Below are 19,818 nucleotides of genomic sequence, written 5' to 3'. Positions count from 1 at the left end.
GCCAGAGTTTGGCTGGCACTGCCTCAGTGTTAAGCTAGTATGGAAGGAAGCAGTTTATTCATGAGAGAAAACCTGAGCTAAGGATTAATAATGTTCACAAAACAGTCACAAAGTAAAATATTTTGAAATACATTTGCTTAAAGAATTCCAATAGAAATAAATCTGAGAAGTCTGCTTGTGGATATTATGAGGGCAAAGCAGAAGTGAAATACAGGAAACAAATTCATTGTTATTCCTCGCTTGCTCAACTCTAGTCATAATTTGCTTTGTTCAGGTGCAGTTCTGGCATCAGTGATGGAGGCCCTTAACTTACTTAGGTTTAGTTCAGTCATGTTATGAGGAACTGGTGCACACTAAACTTCTGAAAAATGTTTACAGGGAACTACAGAACACAAGATGGTGATATATGCTAATGTAGAAAGTCCCAGGGTGTGGTCACTTGGGGATGATTTGGGTTCTGAAAGAGTCTTTCTCTTGAATCAGATACCTCAATTTTAAGAGTTGGGAAAGCTGAAAGATGAATATTGTCTGTAAAAAGGGCATAAGTTGGACTCAGGAAGTGGAGTCAGTATTTTTGAGTAAATGCAGAGGCTGGAAACTTGTCATTTGTAGCCTATCTTCTAAGAGAAGAGGCTTATATTTGGAAAAGAAAATGCAGGGAAGGAATGAGAGAATGTCTGAAAGACAGTGGGAAAATAGAAAGACATCATTTGGAACATGAGATAGAGAAATGAGTGTCCAAAGGTGGCAAAGTAAGTAACTCCTGGAGGTTTTTTCAGCAGCAAAACAATCTTTGCAAAAAAGAAGTTGATGCTACACTGCCATCAGTATACTGATTAGCTAAAGCTATCTAAAGAGCGCCAGGACAGCTAACAAACTGTGACATCCAATAGTCATTGCCTGCCTACACTAATAGGAGAAGCAACCCTCCTGAGATTAAACTTTCCATTTTGACCTGCTATATTTCCTAATACTTGTGAAAAGCTTCCTGTGAGAAACCATAAAACTACTTCATTAGCTTTCAGCAAATCTCTCATTAAAACTCTTCCTTGCCACAGTTCCCGGATAAAATCTAGATCATACAGGAACTACTAACAGACCACTCATGCCCACAACAGTCAGGCTGCCCAAGGCTGGAAGGGTCTGGTCATTCTCCATCTTATTGTTAGCGGCTCCTTTCCTGACATGCTAATTTTATATTCTCCCATGACAGCTTAAGAAAAAAAAAAAGAAAAAAAAACAAAACGTTTTCAGCCTGATAACATGATTTATGGGGACATCACCTGTCTGTCAGTACTTCTCTAGTAACTTCTGAGTTCACTGTCCAATTTCAACTAAATGTGGGAGTGCAGTACAATTCTCAAAAAAAGAGAAAGATACCAACACCTCTTTCCTCAAGGTAAGGAATGTGGTGCGAGATTGCCTCAAGTTAGATTTGAGGGAACGAATGCAGGAAAAAAATGCTATAAATTCTCCAACCATGTGAAACTTTAGTTGGTGCACGATAAAAGTCACTATGCTTTCTCTGTGGTGTGAATTCTCTGATGTGTAATAAACAGTGCGTGAAACACTGAAGCACAGCTATCATTCAATCAATCAGCATAAAAAGTCAGTCAGAAACAAAAGTCTAATGGAAAAATAGCTCCCTTAGTTCTGGAGGCCAGGGAAAGACTTGCATAACATTTGTGCCTAGAGCTCTTTAGGGCTATGAATGTACAAATGATGAACTCATAACAAGTCACTGGAGTTGTGTTATAGTGACATCAACATGCATTAAAGTAGAATAAAGCTCATTTTCTATAGGAATTTACTCAGAGAGTGAGTCTGCTAAACACATCTGAATTTTTAGAGCATGTTGGTGATATTTTTCCTTTAGAGCCAGCAGGCCACTGCCCTAAGCTTCTATGGGCGGAATCTGTCCTGGTATTGCCTACAGCTAGTATGAAAGACTGCTGAGTGTAGCATGATAGGCTATGAAGAACGCAGTGGGCTACCCTAAGCTCTGGGCTCTGATACCCTGTGATTTGAAAAGATCACAGACAGCAAGTTTCCAATACGTGCACTGCATATGCCTGAAGCCAACTTTTCAGTATGCTTGTACATTTATGGATAGCACTTCAGGGAAATCTGTTGCTTACAAAAGGCAAACATTCAAATGTAAAGAAGAAAAACAGATCTCCTGAGGGACAGTTGTTAGTAAGCTGTCTTCGAGAGGAGAATAAACCAGACAACATTCTATGAAGTATGTCTACATAAAAACTTTTTTTTTTTTCCTGAGATAAGGTATTATTCTTATTAGACACTTAAAGGACTAGGTACATCTTATATAGGTATCATGTGACTGTGGTCATGGTAAGATTTATATCAGTGCAGAGTTGAAGGTCAGTGATAGCTTGGCCAAAGGGCATGCATAAAGTATTGTCAGGAATGAAACAGGGCAACACAGAGTGATACAGAAGACAGATCATGTACAAAATTAGTGACATTTTCACACTAGAGAAGGAACAATGGTGGCAGCTATTAAAAACAAAGTAGTATATAAATCAAGTCTTGCTTCTTCAGACTGTGATGAGCCATCCCCAACACATTCATTACCAAATCCATCGCCCAGTGTCAGCCAGAGGTAGGATTTATTTTCACTATTTAGACCTATACTTAGACTATACACACACTTCACTTTTCTATCACAATGTTGGATGCTATCATTAACTCTAGTCTCTTTGATCCACCAGCTTCTGTTTAAAATACTTTGAAAGCAAGAGTCACTGCACTGAAGTCAGTGAAAGCTAAAATCTAGGAAACAGTCAAGAAGAGGGCAACAGTTGTAAGAACCACTCTTAACCAATTTTGACACACAACTTTATGACAGTTTTAGCCACATATAATCTCCCATTTCCGAAAAATGTTACTCAAGTACATACAGATCATTTAATTAAAACAGCCATTTGGGTAAAGTCCAAAACCTAAGATAAACTCCTACACTGCACAATATGCTCTTTAATATAGTCAGGCAGTTTCAAAATTGTTTATTGTAAGTTTTCTTTTTATTTCCCTGAGCTCTTCCTTAGTATTTTCTTCACAGTTACTAACTTAACGAGATAAATAAAACAGACTTGATAATACATTTTTCTTTGTATTATCAAAAACCCTTTTACTTAACAGAAGAGTGTGTAATACAGTGAAGAATACTCTACTGATGCCTCATGAAATCTTATCTTTGCATTCTAAATCCTAGCTTTGTCTGGGTTATATGATAAAATAATTTGTAATCTCCACGAAACTGTGAAAAGCAGTTCTTTTCAACTATTGTGAACAAAGTAAAATTGCAAAACATGGACACACTAAAATTAAATAGCAGATGATGTTTCACGGAACTCAGGCAGAATTAGAAACATCTGTCAACATATCATAATAACAAAAACCTATACAGTGAACAAAAGTCATATCCACAACAATCTCACTTCCAGAGAAGTTTGCTAATTTAAAAATGATGAAAGAGAATCGTGAAAGAGAATCAGGTCTTGATTTTATGAAAGCATCCTTAGCCTTAAAAAAAAAAAATAAATCAGAGAAACACTACAGAATCCACAGACACTAGAATCACGCATCAGATGATATGGATACAAGTGTGTGATTGTGCTTTCAGGAACATGAAAAGAGAGGGTCTATCACTGCATTACTGCTGTATAGTGCATCATCTAGCAACAAATTCATTCAGCTAAATTTTCCCAGGATTCTGATTGTTGGATGTGACAACCACGGAGTTGGAGACAATTTATAGCCACTTTACCAGGAATGGGGAGCACAAGGGGGAGGTTAGATGAATGAGTTTTCTATCCACGTTATGAGACTTGACAGTTCTGAAGATACTGGGGGAACTTCCATATGACTCATCCACAAGCTCTCCAGTTGACTGATCTAAGACCAACCGAACAGATCAAACTCTAGCCCTAACGAAGCCAAGAGAATTTTATCAATGAATACACCAGTGCCAAGGATTCTTCCTCATGGCTTTGATTTTTTCCAAACACATAAATCAAAGAGTGTATTTATTTTGACGTATAAAGGAATACAGACTTGACAAATTCTTTCAACTCTGTCCAAAAAGTGCAGTAAGAACTCCAGTATATGCAAGGACTCCTTTTTTCCTTATGTTCATGTTACTTGAAAAAAAATTGTCTGAAGACAGGATTCAAGATTTTCCTTGCTTTTAAAATTTCCCCATTACTTTTACCATAGTTATTTTTCTACTCCAGACATTAAAAATGAAACAAAAGAAAGGAACAATATCAACAGCAGTTCTGTAGCACAAAGCAGAAAGAAAAACAAACATTTCTACCGACACTGCAAATTCTGTTAATCTAAAGCACTCACTGAGATGTAAAATCATGGAGTACCATTGTAAAATGGCTTGTAAAATGTAATGTTAAACTCTGATGACATCATTTCTAAGAGAAACATAGGCTTCAGAATAAACAGATCGTTGGGAAAAACAGAGAACTCGGGGCATAGCTGTTGGTATTTGTTTTTGTTATTTGTTGCACCTATACAGTTTTTGCATAGTCAAGATTCACTTATGTTTAAAGAGTTATGGCATTTTTGAGCCTTTCAAAAGCATGTTGATGTGTCATTCTACAAACACATAACTCACAAACTAGCATGATCAGAATTACATACTATACTCTGAATAATAAAAAAATGTCGTTCTAAAGATAACTAAAGGCTATAGCATACACAATTCACATTTCCAGGGAGACATTTTTACATTATTTCTTACTCCACTCACCACATGCAAAGTTCTTGAAATCATCTGAAGCAAGATCTATGTTAGGGGTGCAGGAATACTGTGCAACCCAGAATGCAAGACTTTAGAAATCCACAATTTTTTTTAATTGTTCATTTGTCTCGGAGACATATTGATTTGATAGCTTCCAAACAAACAAGATTAAAAACTTGAAAATCTAGCCTTTCTTTTAACTCAATTAATATATTGATTGAGCTCATTATAAAATAGAGAGATAAACATCAATGCAGGCTTTCTGCAAATTCCACCCCAAGGTTCAACTTGGTTCAGATTTTGGAACACCAAAACTGAAACACTGCAACGGCCACAGTGGCATGTTATTCAAAATTCATAAAGTGGTGACTTTGGTAGCGTTTAGTACAAACATAGGGGTCTCCCGTGATCTTGGTATGATGGTCATTATTTCTTTGGATTAGCAAGAGATGTTGCTCAGAAAGTGTCTCCTAGGGACACAAATGTTACGTCTTACATACATGCATACTTGCAACTATATCCAGTGTCTGCAGAATTTTAGTGTGCTTCAGCAGATTGATAGGATGCTTAACCTTTTTCTATTAAATGTTGAAGACTTGTATGGTCATGTCTGTAGAGTCCTACCTCATTTTTAGAGATGCTAATGAATGCTAGAATTTTAAGAGATGCCTGCAATAGAGTTAATTTTTCATTAAGCTGGAATGAGATTCTAGCATCTTTTTCCTTTATGTTATTGTAGAACCCTTAATCTTTTTTTTCAGTTTGTCTGGATAATACCACAAAGATACCATACTGTTTACCCATCTCACTATTCAACCTTGTGATTCTGTGATTCTATATGCAGCTACAGGCACCTTACTGATAACGTAAGCATATGGGGACTGTGTTTATCTAGGTTAAATTGAGGAAGCATCCAACAAATCTGATAGAAGCTGTACACTTTCATGAATCAGTCTATTTTACAGGTTTCATCTGCTCTTAAATGCTTCCCAGAGAACAACACCATGTCATTATACTGCATATTTCCATTGCACTATCCCAAACACACTTAAGCCGCTGATAGATTAATGCTTAGTTCACTTGTGGCACACATTCTTGGGTTCTTACACATGTTCTTATAAGGAAATGGAACTCACTAAGCACTTAATCACAAGTTGGGGCACTGTTATTGTATTAAATACAGTGTGCTAACTTTGTTTCAGAAACAGTCTAAGGTATTTCTCTGTAGCACTGCCAAGGACCCTGCAAATCAGATCACTTCTATAAACCTCAGTTAAACAAAACCAAGCAGAAATTTGCCAAAAGGTAGCCCTGTCAGCTAGGGATGAGCCACCTGAGACACGTTGTGAAGTTGTCAAAGGCTTTTGCTGTTTACTAGAATGCACAGTGTACAGCTTAAGTGCGCATACATTTGTTTGAAGTAAACCATTACAAAGAGTTTTTGATAAAAATTACTGTGAAAACAGGCAGGTACAAAAATCAACAGCAATAAAATTGAAGTAAAATACAGCTAATCTTGCTGAAGTCATCAGCAATCCTGTTAACTGTGAATTTACCTAGCTAGGTAGCAACAAAAGAAAGAAAAAACTGACATATGGAAGGAGTATATGCAAACATGAATATACATTCTGAGTACCTGGATCTGTGTCTGAGAGAAAGGCAGAATTTCATGCAAAATCTTTTACATCCTTACCTGATGTAGAACAAGTTAGATCAGATCAGAACAGCCAAGAACCTGACCTTGTTTTATTTTAAATGTAGTGGGGCAAAAAAGAAAGATTCACAATGAGTATCAAAAAAAAAATTGTAAGTATATTTTCTTCCACATTCAGATGGTTTTTAATCTGCTTGAAATCTGGCAAATAGTAAACCCAGTTCTGACTTAGGAAATATCTGGAACAGAAGAAAAAATAGTGCTCGATTCTCTTAATAGGCAAAGCCCTGCCCTGTGATGTACAACACACCATTACTATAATAGCAAAGGTCTTATGCCAGTGGACTGTATATTGCTGAGATCTGTTAAATAAGGGTCTGCAAACCAACATAGATTTCTATGGATCTTAGTCCTTTTTGTTTATCAGCAAATTTGATGTCACAGATTCATCATTTAATTTAGCAGGGTCTGAGCACAGCTTGCTGCAGTTCCTCACTAGCATCACTAGATGCATTAGATAATCTGTCCCTCATGTTTTCAGAATGTTCAGGCACAGTGACAGTCCTTGTCACTGCAAACAGGAGGGGAAGAGTCATGATCCACTGAAAATATGTGGAGTTGGTTTCTCATGGATGGGCACAGTTGTATAACCGCTGTGCTTTCATATTCTCTTCAGGTATCAGAAGATATATTTACCCTGGGACAATGCTGCTCTCAGAGCACAATGGGTTGAAAGCATGGAGTACTTAGAAAAATTAACTATTTTTACTGAGAATCAATATATTTTTATTTGTTTCACAGCTTAACACTGATGCTCTGTTATTGGAAAAGCACCTTTTTTTTTTTTTTAAACACACACATACTCCTTCACCCCACTGGCATAAGCAACCTTGCACAATTTGATAGCATCTCTTGATAAATATTAAGTATTGGTAGAGCTCACCTGCACTGCAACATGCCAGTAAGACAATACACAGATGAACTGACTCCAGATGGGTAGCAGCAGATAAAGCTTGACTATGCATTCAGGATGTTATCTCACTGCAAGCATGTAAACCTGCTTTTCATCTCAAAATTTTGAGATGCTGAATTGGTAGAGGTAATATTACCCAGCTTGGCTACATGTTTTGAAATATCTTGAAAAATAAACAGGCTTACTCCGGCACAGTACTGAGACAAATTTTTAAGATAAGCTATCTAAAGCTATTGTCATGAGAGCAAATAAGTAACTAGTAAAACATCTCCCTATCATATCTTATTTTGTGTGAACTTTGAAAGATTTGAGAAGTTATGCTGTGTTCAATCAGACAAAATGTCTGTGCTTCAGAATACCTCAGGCAGTACAACGTACAACAATTTTCATTTCTTTCCAAGCAAGACCTCCAGCTGTATCTACATAAACATTTTTAAAACGTGTATTTTGAGCCACTGTCTAAAGTAAAGTTTCCCAGAAAACGCTCCGGTAAATCTTGCAAATTCCCTCTATGACAATAAAATTAATCTCCTAAATGTTTTCACTATTTATGACTGCATATACCAAGCCTTTTGTTTTGTAGCAATGTAGGATTTAATTAAATTTTTCCAAGTCTTCCAAAAACACTGCCATATGAAAATATTTTCTTTTCCTCTTTTCTAGTTTATCAACAATTAATCATGTAGAAAAGCTGGTTTAGAATGCTTCTACTTATTGGCTGTCACTTCTCCCTGTTTTAAAAAGACTTCTGAAATGCTGACCAGCCCTAAAGCACATTAAATCCTTGGTGTACATTATTCAACATACCTGAATTAATATGGAAATGTATTCATGATGTGGTTGTAATGAACACACTTTGATTCCAGAATCTTCACTTCTGGCAGTCCATCAACCATATGATCCAAGAGCATATGGCACTTTTGAAGAAAGCTGATTTTCCTCCTAAGAAAACTATTAGAAACATGGCAATATCCATTTTATTTGTCCTCTCCGTTATCTTATGTGATTATGGGAGATGTTAAAAGGAAGGGTTTTCCTCTCAAATTTTGATATTTATGTGCTGCTTCTAATTATCCTTTGGTTGCCTGTACTCTTCCCTTTCTCCCTTTACTGGTCAAGCTTGCAGAGCATTCCTCAATTTTCCTTCAAGATGACCTTTGTTCATAAAATATTTTCTCTCTGTTCTCTAGTAGACTTGCATAGTTTTCTTAAGGTGAATTTTTACTCTCTGATATATTTATCTTCCTCTCACTTTTGACAGTTTAGATGGTCCTTTGGGCAACCTAATTTCTATTTCTTGAAGCCTTTTTTCTTAGCAGTGCTATGTCCTTTGTTATCCTTCCAACATTTACAATTAGTTACTGTCTTAGTTCAGCTTTCTACCAATAGTCATTTGCTTTTCATTTCTTATGTCTTACTTTCGTTTTCAAAGTCACATCACTGAAGGTGGTTCAGGCTTCTGTGTCTTGCATGATAATGAAATGACAAACTGAATCTGAGAAAAGAACTCCCAGGATACTCAAAGGAAGAGCAGGGCACCTGCAGGAGGAGGTTGGGAGAAGTGAATCACCAAATCACCTGTTTAACCACTGGAATTGATAATCTATTGCTCAGTAGACATCTCAGGGTGAGATACCAGCATTGTTGGGGGTTCTAGCCAAAAGCAGATACATTTTTCTGTACAAAAGATGAAGAGGAAAGGAAGAAAGCAGCAGCTTTAGTGGCAATCAAGGGAATATGTACAAAAGAGTTTTGCAACTAACCATAAGGTCACGTCATATCACTGTCATCTCTTTCACTCTAAATTGCATAATCCACGTTTTAGATGTGCAGAGAAGTAAGGAGATTAGTCACTGACTCTTCCTAATTCTCTCTCTAGAGAATGTTTTGTTCCTTATAACTTCTCTACTGCCCTTTTCTGTGTGCCCTCTCTCTTTTAACTTTTTAATCAAAGATAGTATTCTAAGTTTATCTTTCTTTTCACTTTTCACCACGCGTTTCAAAATAACACTCGGCTACTGTCAAAACAATGCAAAATTGCACATGGCCCATGCATATATAGTTTTATCTGTTAATTACTCCCCTGACATCATTTCCCAATCCTACTCCAGCTCAGGTTCTAACCAAACCTTTGCTTAGAATCCATATGCTAGTAGCTTCCCCTTTTCCTCTTGCCAAAGTTCACACAGACATTGTGAATTCCCGAACAGCTTTCTCCAAATTGTTCCAGGTGAAAAACTGAGCTGCATTTTTCTCACAGCAACCAGATTCCTTGCAACACCTGCTTGTGCATTTGTGGGTCAGTATAGTAGACATTTGTACCTGCTCAGTGCTTCTACAATGTCTAATATTCACATTTACTTTTGCTACCTGTTTACTTTACTTGTGTAACAGCAAGCAGTCTTATGAAAGGAGTTCAAGGAAGGACTGCATAAATTATATTGCAAGTACAAAAAAAAAAAGGGGCGGGGAGGGGAATCTTCTGATTACAAGACAAAGATATCAAACATTTCCATTTAAGGGCTACAAAAGCAATCTGAATCTTTCAGTTCCGGGAGGCAGAATTCTTCATCTGAAAGAGATCGAGTAGTGCCAAAAGAAAATCTCCACAGATGAAGTTGTCATTGGAAAAGAACACAGTTCTTTCAAGAAACGTCTCAAAACACTTTGGAAATGCCAAGTGGGAGATGGAGAAAAACACTTGAGTTAGAGAAAAATGAAACTGGAAATCTCTGTGATTCACTAACCTCAGTAGGAGATCACTACTAGTAACATCCAGGTTCACATAACTCTTGTGCAAATGAAAGGTGAAACAAGAAACTAAAACTGAAACCAGAATCATAAACTGAAGTTTGAAAGGATCAGTATGTATATATAGAGCTACTGGCTGAGCACTGTTAGGAACAACTTGTAGCAATGAAGCTGTTTAGGAAATGCTCTCAGCCAGACTATCTGATTAGAAATGTTATACATACTGGGGGCAAAGTACTACCAAGGTGATGGGTTGATGGTTGGACTAGATGATCTTAGTGATCTTTCCAACCCTAATGATTCTATGATAATATGAATTAGCAGGAATGTTGCTGTACTTCTTATGTGTGATATAGTATATTGGACAGCCTAAAAATACATCAATTATGTCTGGAAAATAGACTGTATGACTGGAGAGAATAGCAAAGAAATGTTTAATCATGCACATATGTGAAAATAGAGAAAAGTAGACAGCGAAGCACTAACTGGAACTTGTGTTTGCAGAAGTCAATTAAGTTTATATACCTTATTTTCACTTTGGGGAAAACAAATGGTTGTAATAGAAGGATACAAGACAGCTAGAAAAGAATCAAAGCATAAAGGTGGTGGTGCTGTGCAGACATCAAGCAAGCAGCAAACCATAAAATCCATTTCCTAAGGAGGAAATGAGTTGATTGAGACATAGATAGCTTAGGCACCAGACCTCAGACATAAAACATTTCTTTCATTTTTGGAGAAGGCTATTGGGTTTGGAGGGGATGAAGGCTCTGATGGGGAGGAAGTTGGGAGGAAGAAAGGGTAGGAGTGAGTGTCTGAAGTCTCTTAAGGGATCCCGAAAGATGCTGCCCAGGGACAAGCATGCTCCCTGTTTATCTCTTATATAGGTATAAAATGCCAGAAACTGTGCAAACATAGCTGCAAAAAAAAAATTGTCATTTGGAGGAATTATGTAGATCACTCCAAAAATAAACTCCAAATATCAAATATGCAACATTAAATTTTACTGTGAAGCCTGCGTTATCTCCTTTTTTAGGGTTTAAAATAGGAACAAAGACAATGATCATACAGATGATGTAAATGTTCATATATACTCTATGGTTTTGGAAACCTATGTAAGATAGCAACATACATTGTGTTGTGCATTTGGGAGGCTTGAGTTACACTAGGAAACACTTCATGTTTGTGTAAGTGAAAGGTGAAACTAGCAACTAAAAGTGAATCTAGAAGCTGAAGATGATCAGTATGCATATATAGAGCTACTAGCTGGCCACCATTTGGAAAACTTTGCAGCAGTGATAATTGGACTAGATGATCTTAGAAGCCTTTTCCAACCTTAATGATTCTGACATGATTCAATGAAGATGTATAAGAAAGTATTAAGAAACGGTCACTGAGGTGAAGAATGTTTTTTAGACTACGTAGGTAACTCACAATGGTCTCTCATGAGGATAGCTAATTGCTTCTTGAGCTTCTAAAGACAGTTTGGCTTCCACTGACCTATGCTAATACTGCTAACTAATTTCATATAGCCCACCAAACACCAACTCCATAATCTGTGGTCTGCTATCAATAACCTGGAAGGAAAGGAAAGTGGAGAAGTGCTCTCAGTGCTGCCCACCATCTCTCCAGCAATTTGTCACTACCAAGCTCTCTCTTCCCTCTGTTCATTTCCCTATCTTGAAGGGAAATGTGTGGTGCTTGTCACTTGGTTTCTCGCAATAGCTCCTTAAGGGGCTGTGGTGCCCCCAGCCTTGCATCTTTGCACAAATACAACCGATTGTTTTTGTAAATGTACTTCATTCCTTCTTACTCAAATTCTTTATGATTACTTGGCCTTTCAGTATCTCTAGATGACAAAACAGTGGAACCACTGATGAACCACAAATCAATTCATGGTTGCTTTTAGACAGCACAAAGAAAGGCCGCCTCATCTATTCCGATGATTCCATAAGCTGTAGTTTTTTATGTCTTGCAGTTGTCTATTCTTCCCACGCATACTTCTCTGATATTCAGAGACAAATGCCACTTTCTAAAACTGTACAAAAAAAAGCAGGACAAGCTGTTGTTCTTTCTGTTCTTTGTTTCATTTTTTCTCTAAATTGTTTCTCCACCTTCATATTTTTGTCTCCCTCTCAGGTAATCCCACAGGTAAGAGGTATGTTTACTACTGATCTTTTATGATTAAGACACTGAACTTGGTCACTGAATGACTCTTATCTATAGGTTCAGACATCTGCCAGCCATGCACTAGTCCCCAGGGGACCTCCCATAACCAAGGTGCCAATTGGTGCTGACTCTAGACCTTAACCCTTAAGCATCAGCATCCCCCAGTGGTTCCATGTATCACTGCAGCTCATTTGAGTATGTGTGTGTGCTTTTTTTTCTAGGTACCCCAACAGTCAACATACATGTAAATTCAAGAAAGGTGCCTCAGAACTAACCAGTACTTAGGAGTCCTCTCAACTCAGTAAATGAATTATATATCACAGATGAAGTTGGATGTGTCTATTAGAAAACAGACCTGTAAGATCAGGGATTTTTAAAAAGAGAGGGGGAAATTAGACAACAAAAATCAGATTCATTATTACACTGCATTTGAAGAACTAAAAATAGGTTGAGAGCCTCTTTGTAGAATATTAGGTTCTACAGCTAATTTTGGCTTTTTTTTTTAATTACAAAATCATGACTCATGGAAAAGATACTAATGCAACCATTCATTTTTAATCTGTTTTCTGGTAGAAGTTCATAGATTTAGAAACTATTATCCATCATATCTACTGAAATAGAATTATAAATCAAAAATTCCTGACTGACATTTCATTCACACAGTGAGAGTTCAACTATGTTCTTAAATATATCCTGAACCCTGTTGTGACCTACCATATTTACAGGAGTTGTTTTGGGAAGTACAAAATACTCTGCAGTAAGCATATCCTGGTCACGGCCCTTTGCAAAATAATCTGAATTTGTGCTGATTGGGACTGCCTTCCCTGTTTCCTGAAACATGACAATCACTGAAAAAAGGTCAGCTAAGGGAATACTGTAGAATGATGCTGGAAGGGATGGAGCATAGTAGAAGTGAGAAAAGCAGAAAAATGATGCACACCTAATATGATGCTCGCATCTCCCCAGCTTCCTCCTGCCATGAATGAAAACAGCCACATCAGCACAAGCCCTGCATTGCTGCTGATTCAGCAGAGGGAGAATGGAGTGGGGGAAGCATGCAGGGAAGCAGAGGTGCATCAGAATCTTACCAGACCTGATGCCACAAGTGCCCAGAGAAGCAGCACAGCTTCATCTCATCTGCTCTGTTTTCTAAACAGAAAAGGCCCACAGTATCACCTAGACACTTCTGTCTCTGGTTCTCATACTACAACAGCTGAGGACATCTAGCAGAGTTTTATAACAGATGCATACTGCCACTGTTCCCAGTGCAAACACTGAATACTTGATGGAAAGAAAAGAGAAAAGCAGTAAAAACCCCAAGCCAAACGCCAGAACACATGTGCCTTCTCTGCAATCGGAGGACCAAATACCAGGCTCCTTCCAGAGAGGTAAGAGAAGTGTGATGAGGGCAGTATCTCTGAATCAGGGCCTTCATGAGCAGCAGTCAGCCCGGAGTGCGAATGTGCTGAGACACGACAAACCCATGCAGCACCTCTTGCTGATACTCTGTTATTCTGTGTTCGGAGGATTTTTGAAAGGAAGTTTATTTTTACAAGCTGCTGAGTGCTGACTCTGATGCGGGGCAGCTTTTACTTACGCAAATGCCTCAGTTTTTGTTAAGGCTCTTAGACAGACAGCAATTACTGTGACATTTACAAGAAAAGCTGTGTAGATACACTTGGCTTAGGTTATTCAGTGAAAGTACATCTTGTAACAAATAACGGACAGTTACAGTTCAGCACAAGAAGAGGAGACATCTTTTCATTTTGAGAGCAATCATCTCTCCCTTCCTTTGGAAGTTCTAAAAATATTTGAGAAGTCCTAAACAATGTTCCTTAGCAAATGTCATGGTCGCTACCTGAAACTCAGAGTTTGGTATTCACTGTGACAAAACAGCTTTATGCAGTTCAGTCATCCATTTAGCCACCAGTTGCATGAAGTGATGCATAAAAGGTCAGCAACTAGCAAAATAAAAACATCCATTGCAATTCAGTGCATCACACAGCACTGAAAATTAATCCTGCTGCTAAAGAAATGGAAAATGCACAATAAACAGATTACCAGAAATTAAAATTGTTTTAGACCAATTCTCCTGAGCCTTTAAGGTTGTAACAATGATTTCCTGTTTATATGGACTGCTAGAAATCTCAGGTGATTCCCTGCAGAGAGAACCATGAATATGTTTTCCAGAGCTGAGGAAAGGAAAACAGATAGCTATAATGGAAGTGCAGGAGCAGCCAAGCAATAGATTGATTCAACAAGAAAAATTCAATGCATCCCAAAAGATTTCCTAGGATTTGCTCTCCTGCTGCTTAGGGTGCAATTTGTTGTAATGAGAAACTGAGGATTTTGTTTCAGGTGTGTCAGAGCTTATCGTGATGACTTTAAGGTATATATATTAAAAAAATACAAGTGAAAATCACTCTGAAATAAGCTTCTGGATGAAGGGAGAATAAGGATGAGTTCTTTAAGTTATATAAAAAGGTCAAGTACGTCATGCAAACGGCATTTCCTAGGAGATACTAATTGAACAAACAAAGTCAAACCCTTTCCTTCATATCCAATCTCCTGCATTAAACCACACAAAAACTACAGTATGATTCAGTAAGCAAAACAGAGAAAGCTTTATTACATGATCTGGTAAAATCGCTCTTGGTCTCTCTGTAATCTTTGCTCACTGTAAAAAACTCTTCAATGTTCAGTTGTGAAGAACCGAGTTAACGAGTTATAAAACAAAACCCAAAAGAGAGCACTGAAAACGGGAGGCTGCTCTGCTCAGCCAGAGCTGGCACAGTGGGAAGGCCAGCAGGAAGTGTGCCCTGCTGCAGTAATGCACCTGATCAGAAGGCTAAATGGGACACGTGTGATGTGAACTTCATCCCAAAGAAAGATGAGAACTTGCTGGCACTCCTGCCCACCTGTATGAGAGGTAACAGTGACTACAAACACATCACTTCTCTGCAGTACTGGTTTAGCATAGACCACCCAGATTTCTCACTAACTACATTATGGAGGAAGCTCTGAAATGCTGCATTGTTTTTCAGCTGCTGCCCAGAATTTTATGCAGAAACAGGTTTCCAGATGAAATTTCCTCAGGCAAAATACCGCGTGCTGATGGCAGCCTGGTTTGATTACAGAATCTGTAAAATCTGAAGTGCTGATATTCACAGCAGCATATATTGATGTACATGGTGCAGTAGAACCTAAGTGAAGAAAGGGATGCTCTAACACATACCTTCCTCAAAAGAAACATTCATGTATGAACAATACTATATCCAGACACTCAGCTCGGGTTATAAACAACCCAGATATCCAGAACCAAAGACTTTCAAAACAGACCTTTTAAAACAGGACAAACACAGATTAGAGAAGGCAATACCTGCTCATCTCCACTAGAAGACCAAAGCTGCATTACAGCTCCAGGCTCCAATCAATTTCAAGATCTATCACATGAAGTAGAATCTTCTACAGCATCCTTGAATTCCAAAGAAATGCCATCGGACTCAGAAACTCCCCCAGCACACAGTATAGGATCAAGTACTGACAAGTTATCAAAATAACAGAGAGTCTTATTCACTTTGAGCTGAAATTTCATTTTACAAGAATAAACTGTCTGTACAGAGCATAGTGAGAATATACATCCCAGCCAGCACTATTGCCCAGCCTTAATACAGCTCAGCATAAAATACTGATAGCCTCACAAAACATGGTCTGAACCAGAAAGTCAGCTTCTGATCAGAGTGGTGGGGTAACATCTCAAGGAGTTAACAATCAGTTATTATACTTTCTATTATCATTTAATTTACTCTTAGCTTGACTTTGCAAGCAGAAAGGAACTTCTGCCTCATCTATTTATCTGGAAAGCAAAGCAAGAAGTAAAAACCACTAAACGGCATCTAGTCAGCATCTTACCCTGTAATGAGATACTCCCCAACACACACTCATAGCTGGAAACAGCTGAACCCACTGCAGCTCTTACCTGTATGGTCCAAGCGTCCTGCTGCCATAACACAAAGCTTGTTCCCAGGCTTCAAGGTTAATACAGGCATCCATGGCACAGTCCAGCAGTTTCAGCTGATAGATGTTTGTATCTGGAAGACGACTGGTATGGCTGCTCAGGAGATGCTGGCATTTTGCCAGAACCTTCTCCCATTCTGTTATTGGCCACCGTCAAGGAAATATCCTTAAAGCAAAAACCCAGGTCCTAAATGTTGTTAAAAAGGAGTGGGAGCTACAGGGTATTAAGATAAAAAAGCTGCCATTATTTCAGGCTGCTTCCATTCCTGAAAACATACTTGTGAGTGGCAGCTTAGCTAACTGTGCTTTGTTTACACTTAGCAAAACAACTCATAAGGAGGGCAGAATTTCAGCAATAAGAGGTAAATGAAAAAAAAAATAAATTACAAGATACTTTAATAGATAACAAACTAAAATTCAGTTACTTTTGTTTTAGCTGTTGAAGAACCATTATTTACTTAAGTTACTCCTTTAAATCTTACACTCAACAGCAGGAATCCATGGAAATATGCCTTCAAAAAATGGTTCAGGAACTAAAAAAAGAAAATTAATTTTCTATGTACTAAAATAATGACACATACTTTCAAGCTGCACAGGTTTTTTTTCAAATTCTCATAAATTAGAACCTTTTTTGCAATTAATATTTTTTCTTCTTTGAGATAGTTGCAAGAAGCACTGCTTTTTTTTTTTTTTTTTTTTTTTTTTTCCCATGTATTGCTGCATGCTACCTGCTTTGGAAAAAAAAGCATCACAGTTCTGAGGTCTGAGCACAACCTGTGTTTAGGGATCTTGGCAGAGAAGATGATTTTTACCTCCAATGCTACGAGGAGATTTTTGTGTTTGGTAGAGAGGAAAAATAAGCTGGGGACTGCATTCACATCAGCTGGATGTGCCTTATTTTTATTATACTCTAAACTGGTTTAGCCTCTCAGTGGACCAGCTCCTTCACTTTTTGACCACAGCTAAACTGAATGCTGATCTTCCAAGATTTTAAATGAGTACTGTCATCTGAGACCTTATGAGAGTCCCAGAATGCAAGCAGTCTGAACACTAAAAACTGTTACCATACACAAGTGTAACAAATTAAACAAACAAGCAAGAGTTACAATAAGAGAAGTAACAGCATAGCTTTTATCAGAGTCCTTTCTACACAATCAACTCAAGGACGTTGAGCAATTATCTTCATGATATTACTGCAAATGTTATTCACACCAATCCAGCAATGGATGTAAGTGCACAATGATAACCCTATGGCAAAGTAATTAGTCCTTCCTGAACATGGGAATATTTACATACTTAAATTTAAGAATGTGAACCAGGATGTGTCTGGGCCAGATTTAAAGCGTGGTTGTTACAAGGCTAAACTAATTATTTGTGAATTGCTCTCGTGTCCTTGGATTGAAGTAACTATAAGGGAAGGAATGTTTTATTATAAAATTCCACGTCAACCTTTATATCTCTGACCAACATTAATGTATCCTCTACAACTGATTAGGGACAGACAATCAGAAGAATTGAGGGATATTATTTCTACTTGATACAATTTTTTTAAAAAGGTGGGAAGCACTGACATTCCTGAAAGATTACCATTTTAGCTGATGTGTAGTATTGCTCTGTTTTTATTTCTCATTATGTTGCTTTGTTCATTCACTTGCATCTAATAGCAGAAGCGTTATACCATAAAACCTGTAGGGAACAAATTTTCAGGTACATAAACTGCAAACTAGAAAATCCACTACCAACTGCACTGGGACAAAAAGGGAAGCTGCCTATCTTAGACCTAGTTCCAAGACTGGAGAAGCAGCTTTCAAGCCACTCTGCTGCTGTTGAGCAGCACACAGTAATCCCCATGTACTTGGCTTTAATATCCCAATTTTTGTTCTTAAACTGCATTTTCTAAGACAATTTTAAACACACACACGTTTCCTGTTCTCTTAACTGCAGATTAAGCATTGCAACGCTCTATCAGTAGCTCAGATTTTGGAAATCACTACCTTTCCAAGCTGTAGAAACTATTCATTTAATTTGCTAAAAAAAAAAAAAAAAATTGCAGAAAGGAATCACAGTGTGGCTCAATCAGCAAAGAAGGATTCTGTCCATTCTTGGCAATTGAACCAATGTCAAGACCCTTTACTAATGCATGACAATTAGCAGTGGAGCAGCACTTTGCTGCAGTGGAATAGTTCCCATATCTAAGAACAGAAGCTGAACCTATAATAGCGGCATAATTTTTCAACCAGGCCTGATAGCCATTACTATAGTGTGTTTGATTAATTTGTAAATATTAGCAAAATTAAATTAGCAATATTAAAGATCCTAGCAAAATTCAGTAGGTGCAATTTCTGCTGCAACTAAGTATAAGGACTTGAAATTGTAAGGTATTTTGGCTCCTTATCAGTTGATACCGAAATTATTTCAGTCTCGTGTTGTATATTTATGATTTGAAGTCCAGGTTAAAACATGGGCCCTAAATTACAGTTGAAGATCTTGTTCACTATTGCCCATCTCAAGTCAGTGACTACAGAGAAACTTAAACCAGTTTACAGACTGTATGAGTGTAGCTTAGATGATCATTTCCCTTATCAACAGCCCATTTGCTAGAAGACTGAGTATGTTTGGAATAGAGAGAAAATCTATTTATTTATTTATGGTTAGAGAAAAGAAATTTTGTTTCCTGTTTGGAGTACCGCTGCACAAAATTGCTCTTTAAGCTGATGAAACAGAGTACACAAAGATTTCATTCTCTCTGGCTCCAGAGATAGCCCAGGTTTCAGAAAACAGCAAGACACCTTACTACAATATAGAGGAATACACAGTCAGCAAAATTCCACTGAATAGATGAAGATGAGAAATGGATCAATACGGACAAATTCTTCCAGAAAAAAATCTCCACTTCTCTTTCACTTATCCTTTTTTGGTCTTTGCTGTTCTCTGGAGTTTTAATTGAATTGAATGCATACATGATGGCCATTAGGCTCCAATCCTGTTATTACATTTAATTTGCTTAACTATCACTTACTGTTATGCGAGTTATTACAATGATTCAATAATTTTTGCAGTTACCTTGCCTATGATTATGCCTTCGTTACCGTCATTGCTATGTAAGGAATGAGAACCTGAATTGTTCACCATGGGCGTAATGGGACAAACAACATTTCAGTTTGAGTTTTATTCCATTTAGAAATGGGTTTATATGAAGACTGTGATGGCAGAAGTCTAAGTTTGAGCCAAATTATACCTTCTCCACCCCAGATACCTGCTACCCCTGCCATGAAGCAGTTCCATTCCAAGAAATCAGAGACTCTATTATCAGTAGCTCAACTGGGAATATTACATGGTTTCTGTGTACTCAAGTGAATTAAAATTCTTTTTAAAACAACATAAAAGAAAAACTTTTAGGGGAGAAATCTCAAAAGATTAACTGCTCTTACTTCATGATTGTGCTCACAACAGAATGACAGACTTTTGCACTGAAAGGAT

At 37.6% G+C, this 19,818-nt stretch overlaps 1 protein-coding gene across 2 annotated transcripts in view; it reads right to left on the bottom strand.

Annotated features, from left to right (window-relative positions):
* The window catches only part of SMYD3 (SET and MYND domain containing 3), a 361,948-nt gene that overhangs the window by 26,412 nt on the left and 315,718 nt on the right, over positions 1-19,818 (bottom strand). For both annotated transcript variants that reach the window (XM_085219597.1, XM_085219596.1), the window contains exon 10: positions 16,301-16,475. In XM_085219597.1, the coding sequence (XP_085075723.1) occupies positions 16,301-16,475 (175 nt within the window). The remainder of the gene's footprint in view (positions 1-16,300; positions 16,476-19,818) is intronic.

Source organism: Meleagris gallopavo, chromosome 2, assembly GCF_905368555.1.
Source record: "Meleagris gallopavo chromosome 2, MGAL_WU_HG_1.1, whole genome shotgun sequence".
Lineage (NCBI taxonomy): Eukaryota > Metazoa > Chordata > Aves > Galliformes > Phasianidae > Meleagris > Meleagris gallopavo.
This window is presented reverse-complemented; position numbering and strand designations above follow the sequence as displayed.